The sequence below is a fragment of the Hyperolius riggenbachi genome, chromosome 1 (genome assembly GCF_040937935.1).
Source record: "Hyperolius riggenbachi isolate aHypRig1 chromosome 1, aHypRig1.pri, whole genome shotgun sequence".
In the NCBI taxonomy this organism is placed as follows: Eukaryota; Metazoa; Chordata; class Amphibia; order Anura; family Hyperoliidae; genus Hyperolius; species Hyperolius riggenbachi.
In genome coordinates, this window is record NC_090646.1 from 141,236,539 (window position 1) to 141,248,095 (window position 11,557).

General features: G+C 44.4%; 1 protein-coding gene across 12 annotated transcripts in view; it reads left to right on the forward strand.

Annotated features, from left to right (window-relative positions):
- Positions 1-10,822, forward strand: part of PCM1 (pericentriolar material 1) — a 156,060-nt gene extending 145,238 nt beyond the window's left edge. For 9 of the 12 annotated variants that reach the window (XM_068278646.1, XM_068278654.1, XM_068278655.1 and 6 more), the window contains 6 exons: positions 649-809; positions 914-980; positions 2,255-2,451; positions 5,377-5,469; positions 5,555-5,678; positions 10,548-10,822. In XM_068278646.1, the coding sequence (XP_068134747.1) occupies positions 649-809; positions 914-980; positions 2,255-2,451; positions 5,377-5,469; positions 5,555-5,678; positions 10,548-10,573 (668 nt within the window). In that variant the 3' untranslated portion in view covers positions 10,574-10,822. The remainder of the gene's footprint in view (positions 1-648; positions 810-913; positions 981-2,254; positions 2,452-5,376; positions 5,470-5,554; positions 5,679-10,547) is intronic. The other 3 variants (XM_068278648.1, XM_068278657.1, XM_068278649.1) reach the window with 2 other exon arrangements.
- The last annotated feature ends 735 nt before the right edge of the window (positions 10,823-11,557 follow it).

The following is an 11,557-nucleotide window of genomic DNA, read 5'->3' on the forward strand; positions in this document are numbered from 1 at the left end:
AGCATATTGCACATGTATGATTTTCAGGACCATTTGGGACTGCTTTCTGCGCAGATGCATTGCTAGTCTGTAGCCTAGCAATGCGTTCTGTTGCTATGTAGAGAGGGGAGGAGGGTCGACTGTACAGCACACGATATAACTGCACTAAGCGGATAGCTGGAGTGTGGGAACAATGTCCTTGGCCTGTATTCTGTCAGGATCATCCACAAGGCTGATCTCTTGTTGAGGCATTGAATTGGATTGGGGGCTGCTATGCATATTCTAGATTCAAAGGGGGCCTTGTCAGCCTGCCTCTGTCTAGAGCCATCTAGAGTGTGTATAAAAGTGTCCACTAATTATGCAGTCTTGATTGTACAATCTTATCACTTCAATGCAATATGAGTATTCATTCAAAGTACATCACTCAGTTTACTTTTCTATTACATAAGTTTAGTAACATTGTACAATCAAGATTGTATCATTAGTGGGCATGATAAGGCTTAAAATTGATTGACTGGCTGAAATACACAAGAAAGAAACAATGTGTTTTACAGGTAGATCATCCCTTGTCCTGTCTTATGAGCTTTACTTTAATTTACTGTTCTGTCGTGTATTATGTATGTCGAAGGGGTACGATATGTACAAATAAATGTTTCCCTATTGTGGCAGGTTTATCCAAAGCAGAGACGCAGGCTTTGACAAACTATGGAAGTGGTGAAGATGAGAATGAGGAGGAAGAGGAAAATTATGAGTTTGAGGCAGGACCAATAGATGTGCAGACATCCCTGGAAGCCAACACGGAAACCACAGATGAAAATGAAAGGGAACAAGTGGGTACCTCCTGATTGCTGGCAATAACTGGAAGTAGTAGAATTAGTCCTTTCCAATGAGAACATGGTTCAAAAGAGTTATTTATTGTATTTATGTTTTGTAGAATATGGAAAATGCAGTTAACAAAACTGAAGATGAAAACACAACAACACTGGACAAGCAAGACACGGGTACTTTTCACGTTGTAAAGATCATGACACTTTCACTTTTCAACGTGTTATTCTTGGGCTACACACCCTTTATGCAAAAGAGGCTGGTTCATACCTGGTGTACACAAAGGGATCATTCACACTACTAGTGGAGCTGAGTGTGAACAATGTTTCGGCAATGCTCCTGTTTGTGATGGTGTGTGTTTCTATATGACTAAATCTGACACTGCATCAGAATGGTGCTGGATACGTCTTGTAAAGGGGGAGGGGTACAGAATTCTGTTTGCATTCAGAGTGTTTGTCTGGTCATAGCTTAAAATAGAACTGTACGCACAGAGTTCAAAGCAGCCCTATGGGGAGAAAGAATTAGTCCCTGGACTTCCTGTTCTTTGATTGGTACCCCTCTATTCCCCAGATGTTGTGGGTTGCCTGGGAACATCTATAGTTTCCACCTGTATTACTCAAGTGGTGCTGCCTTGACTGAGAGGGTCAGCTAGATTCATGCACAGCCGCATCTGCACACATCCGCCCCCTCCCCCCATCACGTCACTTCCGCATCGGTAGATGCAGAAGCAACGCTGCCAGCAGTGGTAGTGATGCGATGCGGCGAGGTAGCCGCATTCGCATCACTAATCAATGGAAAAGGGCCCTAAGAAAAAAAGCGAGAGTAGAGCAAGCGAGGTGAACAGGTCATCATTGGGGAAAAGCAGCTTGTTGTGCTGTGTGAGGAGACTGACGAGGAGGGGGGAGGCAGGAGAGCAGCAGTGTTTCCCTTGCTGACTGAGAATATTAAATGAAGCAGAGTATGTTGTCTGGTCCTGTGCGATCATTCCAAATGATCTGCCTCAGGCAGAAAAAGATCTATGACAAGCCCTGCTTGTGGATTAGTTTATCCAGTGTAAAGTTCATTTCCAAGTAAAGAGTGGAAAAGTAAGGGTTTCTGTCGGAGTACTGTTCTGGAATCCTGATCTTTCTGTTCTGTCTACAGAGATAGGAAGTGTGTTAAAGGAAAAAAAGTTAAATGAAAAAGTTGAAACCCTTCCTACTTTTCCTTCCCTTCCTAATACCCTGGCATAGCTATCAGTGCCCATTCCCTCTGTAGTTTGCTGACTGACCACACAGTACCAAGGATTGGCAGCTTGTATTGTTTTGTACTGAGGTGTGATGTGAATCAGGATGCTGAAGAGTCATTTTGTGTTCACCTGCAGAGAGATGCTTCATATACCCCATTCTTATTGCACACCTATTTATTGGACGAGCTGACTTATTGACAAAAATTGATTTTCTTGCTTTAGCAGAAGTACAGAGGGAGGAAGAGGAACCAAAGGCACTTGGTGTCTCGAGTGACAAGATGCCCGCCCCTCTGTGTCTGAATGAAGATGCTGGATTGCAAGAATCTGTGGATGTTGATGCTAAGTTGTCCTTGGCATCAGCTGAGAGCTCTGGTCCTGGCAGCCCTTCCACAGACTCACCAGTGCTAGTGAATGAAGATGTAAGTCATCCATACGTTTAATAACCTGAACAGATCAGATTTTGTCATCATCACATTCTTAGATTTGTAAAAGTATATGTTTAAGTGGATATCAAAACCTCAGACTGCCTCCACAGAACAAATTGTATTGCAGGTGTCCTATAGTTCATCTTTCCAGCGCTCACACACAAATATTCCATTCATTAAATTGAGCTATATATTTTAGGAGATTCAGCCCATCATTAAAAATAATCTTACAGCAATAGTGCAGAAGAGGCAGCAGAGTGCTAGGTGGCTTGACAAAGGATGGGAGTCTGAAATGGTAACAGTCGCCATGTGTCAACTGAGCACTGCTTGATTTACAGAACTGCCACATGCCAGCTTTACAATGCTCAGAACAATACAGCTATACAATATTTGCTGCTAGATGCCTCGTCTATGCCATTGATGTTGGATTATCTGTGATTATGGAACCCAAAGAATCATGTAACACGTTTGAAGAGTTTATTATTTTATTTATTTTTAATAAAATATCTTGTATATATGGTTCCAGCTAGTTTGTGAAGAATATAGAATAGCAGATATGAGGCCTTTTTTTTTTTTTTTTTTGGCAAGGGGGCTGGGCTATGTGCCAGAACCTGTTAAGGGGCTCCAGTGAGTCTTATTACTGGCAGTATAACTTTTCTTCATTAGGGTACCTCTTAGTTTTCTATTTCCGCAGAGGGCGCTTTAAAGAGACTCTGTAACATTAAAAAGATCCCCTGGGGGGTACTCACCTCGGGTGGGGGAAGCCTCCGGATCCTAATGAGGCTTCCCACGCCGTCCTCTGTCCCACGGGGGTCTCGCCGCAGCCCTCCGAACAGCCGGCGACTGTGCCGACTGTCAGTTCAATATTTACCTTTGCTGGCTCCAGCGGGGGCGCTGTGGCGACTTTCTGCACGGAAATAGACGGAAATACCCGATCTCCGTCGGGTCCGCTCTACTGCGCAGGCGCCGGAAACTTGCGCCTGCGCAGTAGAGCAGACCCGACGGTGATCGGGTATTTCCGCCTACTTCGGCGCCGAGAGGCATCAGAGCGCCTGCGCAGGAGCCAGGAAGGTAAATATTGCGTCACAGCTGTACGGAGGGCTACAGCGAGACCCCCGAGGGACGCAGGACGGCGTGGGAAGCCTCATTAGGATCCTGAGGCTTCCCCCACCCGAGGTGAGTACCCCCCAGGGGCCGTTTTGTCGTTACAGTTCCTCTTTAAAAGAAAAGTCACAGAACACTATCAAATGACATTCTTCAGATGATTTCTATGATCGTTACATTTTTGCTGCAGGTGTGCGCACACAAATGCAGCATCAAAACCACTTATTTATTAATCTTTCAGTAACCCCCACTGTCTTCTGATGTCTTGGGTGAAGGTTGCATAATTTTGCCTCCTAACAGCAGACCCCTTTTTAAAAAGTGCTGGATTGCTCATGCCGTATAACGTTTTCCAAACTAAGGATGAGCAAACAGTTTAACGAGATGCAAAACTGCACCCGCTTGTTTTTTGGCTGCATTGGTCAGAGTTCGCTTACCCTGATGTCCCGGTCTTGCTGATGTGCTCCACCATGCGTTCCATTCTCACGATACTTCCTGTTTACTAACCAGAACTTCCATTGTGAAACCGGAAGTATCAGAAGGATGGGACACAATGCGGAGCGCATCGGCAACATCCGGGTAAGTTGACTCTGTGGCCCCCCCTGGAAAACACAAGCGGGTTCAGTTTTACATCTCACAAAACTGTGCTCACTTATCTTTTCTCAAAGCTTAAAGGAATTATCAGGCAAACAATAGGAAATCAGATTTACTTACATGGGGTTTTCTCCAGTTTCTTGCAGCTGTCTGTCTCACGCTGACAGCTCAGTTCGCAGCCACCGGCCCAGGGTCCCCGTAGTAATACTGCACCTGCGCAGTACACCGCAGACAATGTGGGCTTGATTGATAGCGACGCAGGCGCAGTAAGGACGACCTCAAGGTCATCCTCTGCACTGTGCGGGGACCCTCGGCCGTCGACTGTGAACGGATCTGTCAGCGTGGGACAGAGAGCTGCAAGGGGCTGGAGAAAGCCCCAGGCAAGTAAATCTGATTTCCTCTTGGTTGCCAGTTGATTCCTTTAAATTAAGCTTAAAGTATATGCTCTGACTCTGAAGCAGGTTTTGGATTTCAGCAGGATCCATATTGGACTGGATTCATTTCACACATTACCTGGGCAACTGCAGGTGTTTGACTTTCTATGTAAACACAGTACTGCTGCTGCCTTAAAGAGAACCCGAGGTGGGTTCTGACAATGCTATCAGCATACAGAGGCTGGGTCTGCTAATATTGCCCAGCCTCTGTTGCTATCTCAATCCCCCCTAAGTTCCCCCTGCGCTTTGCTATGCCCTTATAAATCACAGCCGCGCTGTTGACACGCAGCGTGTCGCAGCGGGCTGTTTACACCTATGTAGTGTCAGTCTTGCGCTCCCCCTCCTCCTGCATAGCTCCAGGCCCGCCCGCGTCCCTTCCCTCCCCGCTGATTGGAGATAAGGGACGCAGGCGGGGACTGGAGCTATGCAGGAGGCGGGGGGAACGGCGAGAGTGACACTACATAGGTAAACACAGCCCTCTGCATGTCGACAGCGCGGCTTTGATTTATGGGGGGCACAGCAGAGCGTAGGGGGAACTTAGGGGGGATTGAGATAGCAACAGAGGCTGGGCAGCATAAGCAGACCCAGCCTATGTTTGCTGATAGCATTGTCAGAACACACCTCGGGTTCTCTTTAGGAAGGCAAAATATTGATCAGAGGCACATCTTTAGAGATTTTGAATACCTTTAGACAGAAGCCCACTTAACCTGGTATGGTTTTCTTGTCTCTGTTGAATATAAAAAAATAATACACCATAGTTTTGTCTCTGATATTTGGATTCATTGTTAAGCAGGAGACTGGGTCAGGAAACCTGAGTCAGAAATCTGATGAGGATGACTTTGTGAAAGTGGAAGATCTTCCCCTGAAACCTACTTTACCCAAGGTATTCAGCTTGCTAATGAAATAACTACTTAATAGAATGTTTTTCTAAACTGTACTGCTGATACGTCTCTTATCAATGCCCACAGGCAGAGCTAATGGCTGAGATGGAAAAAGAGGAACTGAAGAACAATCTGTGTGATGAGATTGTGAATGGCTCGGGAAGTGGAGCTGATGAGTTTGCGGGAGATGCATTTTTATTGAAAGAGCCTGGTGAGTTATTTTTCAGCTACATAACTGTACTTTAAAAAAGTACCTGTAGGGAAAAAGTGCCCCAAATGGGTACACCCCTCACTAGAGGGAAACAACTGGATAATGCAGAGGCTTCCCCCATTGTCCTCCACCAGGTTCGGGAAACCTGTTGCGAAGCCCTTGTTGACAGCTCACGCATGCACAGTAACACAAACCCAATAGGGCTCTGCTTTTTCTGCTGAAGCCTGGGAAGGTCCATGCTACTGCACATGCGCAGTGTGGCCGGGCTTCATGGGTCCTAGTGTTGGAACGGTGAGGTGGAGGAGAAATGGGAATGTCTCTTGAGGATCCAGAGACTTCTCCTGAGGTAAGTATCTAGCTTTTTCTAAGTAAAATGACACGGGTTTGCTTTAATGTTTACCTGCACAAACACACATTATTGGCCTCACTGAGCTATATAGAATGTAAAGTGGAACTGTAAAATGTTATAAAACTGAGTTTCACTTACCTGGGGCTTCTGCCAGCCCCATGCAGCCTTCCTGTCCCGTGGCGGTCCTGCATGATCCTCCGTTCTCCCGCCGGCAGCTTCTTTTGTTGCCGCCTGCGCGCCCAAGACAAACGTCTTTTTCTGCGTTCTGGCCCGCAATTGCGTTCTGCGCTAATAGCACAGGACGCTATTGCCGGCTGGAACGTGGAAAAGACGCGGGGCACACAGGCACAGTTGCCGTTGACTGTAACAAAAGTAGCTGCCGGCGGGAGAATGGAGGATCGTGGAGGGCCAGAGCACGGCAGGAAGGCAGCACGGGGCTGGCAGAAGCTCCAAGTAAGTTAAACACTTTGATTTAGAACAGTTTACAGTTCTGCTTTAGCGCTAAGCCAAACGATCATCACTTTTCAGAACAGTAACAACATGGTTGTATGCTGGCTGATTAGTTATCTGTAAGCTCTCATCTGACTGCTCAACATGATTCCAGACACTGGAAAGGAATGCTCTGAGTCTACAATGGCAACCTCCCCTGTGGGGCTGCAATTAGATATTTGTTGGAGTCTTGGTACACTCTCCCATTTCTCGTGTATTCTTCAAGATAGAGAGGATATGTTTTTTTCTGGCTTCCATGAGGCTTGGAATTGGGCACTTCATCTTTATTTTGATTGGCCCAATTCCATTCTGCATTCAACTTGCATTAAATGTTCTGTGTAGTGAAAGAGTAGATACACCCTCCTTTCATGCCTTCATATGGTACATGCACCATTGCAGAGGTTGGAGTATAGTCACATAAAAGGGTGTTATTGCTTAGTGTAGGTCCTTGGCTTTCTCTGCAGAGTGGGATCTACCAGAGGCTTCACATAGGCGGCTCCTACAGCAGTATTGCCATGTTTGTTTTGTATACAAACTGTTTCTTTTTGTATTATTTGTAAAGGAAAACTCCAGAATGTGACAAGTAAATATATCCTGTACCGATAATAACCACTTCCCTACCGCAGGTTATTTCCCCTTAAAAACAGCAATATTCACATATCATGCTCCTCCAATTAATTTACAAATTAGGCTTTTGAAATTATTTTATATTAGAATGATTTTAGATTATATGCATTTTAAAGGGAATAAGAAGAAACATTTTTTTTAAAGATTTATACTCGCAGTTTTCATTTTATTTGTCTATTTGTCCTGGTTATTAGAACACTTAAATTATGTCCCTAGTACAATGTATGGCAACAATATTTTATCTGGAAATAAAGGTGTATTTTTTTTTTTAGGCAACCGTTTTGTTGTACTTGGGAATCCGAAATTGTGTTTATCCGTGTGTCCGCAGTTGTGAAGCTTTATATGAGAAGAATTAAAGACTGTATTTTGTTCATTTAAAGCCCCATATTCATTTGTGAAATTGTGTATCATATTACATTTAGGGGTGGAACTACACTGACTTGGGTTTTATCCATACGTTTGTGATACCCCCTTTTACATGAGAAATCTATTCCCTGTATGACTGATATTGTAGTGAAACCCCTCCCACAAGAAACTCTGAGGACCGGTACTCCTGGCAATTTCCTGTCTGTGAACCTTGTTGTATTGTAGAAAATAGCTGTTTACAGCTGTTTCCAACTGCCAAAAAAGTATGCAGCAGCTACATCACCTGCCAACAGTAAAAATGTCACCATGTAATGTCAGAATGTAAATCAGGGATTTAAAAGATTTTACAATGGGCAAACACTGACTAAATCATTTATACATAATTATTGTAAAAATGAAGCACTTTATTACATTACTTTCACTGGAGTTCCTCTTTAAGTATTTGTGGGTATGCTTAAAGGGAACCTTAACTGAACGGGGGGTAAAGAGTTTTACTTACCTGGGGCTATTACCAGCCCCCTGCAGCAGTCCTGTGCCCTCGGCGCCGCTCTGGAATCCTCTGGTCCCCCGCTGTCACTTAGTTTCGTTTTTGACGACTCACCAGTCGCCGGCCGCCATGCGTATTATTGGACGCATTCACCAATGCAATTAGCGCTATTGCGGACCGCAACGCGTACAAAAATACGCGTTACCTCATTCCGCACGCGTAGATATGCGGCAACGCGTATTTTTGTACGCGTTGCGGTCCGCAATAGCGCTAATTGCATTGGTGAATGCGTCCAATAATACGCATGGCGGCCGGCGACTGGTGAGTCGTCAAAAACGAAACTAAGTGACAGCAGGGGACCAGAGGATTCCAGAGCGGCGCCGAGGTCACAGGACTGCTGCAGGGGGCTGGTAATAGCCCCAGGTAAGTAAAACTCTTTACCCCCCGTTCAGTTAAGGTTCCCTTTAAGGAGACTCTGAAGCGAGTCAAAATCCAAGCTTTTCACTTTTACTTATGTTAAGCACTATAGCGAGTGCTAAAACGCCTCATCCCCAGGGCAGAATGAGGGCTTTATACTCCCTAATCACAGGGCAAAAATCCACGACTTTCTTGGTCGTGGATTTTGCTGCTCATGGAGGCAGAGTTATGAGCTTCAACTCTGCCTCAATTCATATCAATCCACCGTGGATCTCCGCCTCTCCCCCGCCCCTCTCAGTAAAGGAAGATTGAGAGGGGCGGGGAGAGGCGGCGATCAGCAGGGATTGATGCGACGTGAGGCAGAGTAGCCCAGGGGATTTTGGAGGTATAAACCCCTCGTTTTGCCGCTGGGATGCAACATTTTAGCACTAGCTATAGTGCTTAACATAAATAAAAGTTAAAAGCATGGATTTTGACTCGCTTCAGAGTCGCAACTTCACAAGGAGAGTTCCATGAAAAAGCTATTCACAATATGGGAGAAATTCCTTTTAACAGGTTCACAAAAGTAGAAATCAAATCTGTAATGGACATGTTCAAATACACATTGTGGTATGCCACACAAGACTTACAAGGCAAGCTTTGCAAACTTAGAGGAACTGTGGTGAAAATCTTAAAATTTAAAACACATACAAATAAGAAGTACATTTCTTCTAGAGTAAAATGAGCCATACATTACTTTTGTTCTATGTTACTGTCACTTACAGGTAGTAGAAATTTGACATTAACGATGGGTTAGTCTGTCCATCTCTTCATGGGGGGATTCACGGCATGGCCTTTATTCTTTATAAAGACATTCCCTGAAAAATATTTATACAAAGATTCTGGCCAGCCTCCCTGCACGCTGCACACTTTTTTAGCAGTTGGACGCAGCAACTGCCATTCACTAAATCCCCCCCAACTCGCCCTCCCTCTCCCCCGCAAAATCCACGGCTTTCTTGGACGTGGATTTTGCTGCTCTGGGAGGCAGAGCTATGAGCCGCAGCCCTGCCTCTATGTGCCGACTATCAGCGGCGGATCTCCCCCTCTCCCCCGCCCCTCTCAGCGAAGGAAGACTGAGAGAGGTGGCGATCCGGGCTTAGAGGCAGAGCTGCGGCTCATAGCTCTGCCTCTCACGGAAGCGCTGCCCAGATTGCCCCCCGGGGAGTTTGGGGGGATTTAGATAGATTAGAACGGCGGGAATGCAGTGGTTTAGTTAGGGCAAACATATTAAAAACATTTGTTAAATAAAAAGATTTTTTTGGGGACTTCAGAGTCTCTTTAAATTATAAGATTTTCACGACAGAGGTCCTTTAAAGTGAGAGATATATGGAGGCTGCTATGTTTATATAAACAAAATCAATTGCCTGGCTATCATGCTGATCCCCTGCCCCTTAGTTACACTCGTTGCTTACATAGCAACGTACGCTCCTTTAAATCCTGGCCACTGCTGTGAGGTATCACGATACTACACAGCAGCAGCTTGCATTTAAAGGAGTGTGTTGCTATCTAAGCACTGCTATGCTGCACGACTGCGTGTAGCATGCATAGCGCTCCTAGGTTGTTTTTAACTCTCGCTGCTGTAGCAGCACTTTTGTGAATCAAGCCCCTTGTCTCCGATGGAAAGGGAAATTGCTGGAGTGATAATGGATAGCTGTATGCATGTCTAGTGCACTATGCCATGGCTGCTAATGTCCATTTGTCCTTTCTCACCTGTTTGGTGAAAGTAGACATGATAAATCTTGTTCCTATTTATTAGTAAATCTACTGGCCCATCTCCTTAGCGGTAACCCTGAGTCAGGCTTGTGCATCTCATAGCAGTAATCCCAAGCTGGATCCATTGGAGGTGAGTAATGTGCAGGGCTGCCACAGTTCTATTTAGTGGTAAGATTTTTAGGGTCTAAAAGCGAGTGAAAAAATCGTACCGCTTTCAGACACTAAAATCCGGAAAAAATCATACCATCAGGGAGGTTAATTTTCCTGACATTTCCATTTCCATACACTGGCTCGCAGCACAACATAAGTAAAGGCACAGACGACACATGCAGTGAGTTATATTTTCCATCTCTAATCATTCCTGTGTTTTCTTTGGTTGCAGAAAGTTCTGGAGCCCACTCTGGATAATGCAGAACTCACAAGACTTTGAGCAAAAGGGAAGTTATAACCTGTTATTTAGGACACTGCCGTTTAGGTCCTGTATTAAAAACAAATAATAAAAAATAAACCTCTGCCAGTGGCAGTCATCTTTGTTGGAAACCTCCACTGATCCAAGTCTAAGCACTGTTCTCTCTGTTCACTTCATTGTTCTTTCTATGACTTTTTGTAAATTCAATTGTTAAACTGAAGTTCTAAATAAAGTTTTGCTTGTCTGTATTTTATGTGTTCATATAGTTTAAACATCAGTTGTGAACAAATCTAAAAGTACCACATTATTGTTACAATCAGGCCCCTTTTACACTTAAAGGGGTTCTTTCGCGAAAAAAGTAGGCAGTTAAAAAATGTGACAGATGACAGGTTTTGGGCCAGTCCATCTTTTTAAGGGGGATTCTCAGGGCTTTCTTTGTTTTCAACAGCATTTCCTGAACAACAGTTGCAAAATCTAACTGACATAATAGTGTGCAAGTGATTAGGGAGGCCGTCTGGTATCTTGCCATTTTGGCAGTTAAACTGCTGTTCCGAAAATGCTGTTGAAAACAAAGAAAGCCCTGAGAATCCCCCTTAAAAAGATGGACTGGCCCAAAACCTGTCATCTGTCACATTTTTTAACTGCCTACTTTTTTCGCGAAAGAACCCCTTTAATCTGTTGCTCTTCGTTATAACTGAAAGAAAACTGATTTTTAAAGTAATGACCATGGTTTCCTATGGCACAGTTCACACTTAACGCGTTTTAACTGAAATGTTCTTCCCAATGCACTGCTATGGAAAAACGTGTACCAAGGCATACTTATTTACTCAAAAAATTGGGACCAGCACCATGCAAGATAATGATTTATATAAGACTATTGTAGTAATATATCAATTAGAATGTGCTAGGGGAAAAAAGCTATAATATTGACAACCAAAGAAGGAGGTCCCCATAAACAGCACCAGACTAATAAATTTCAAAAA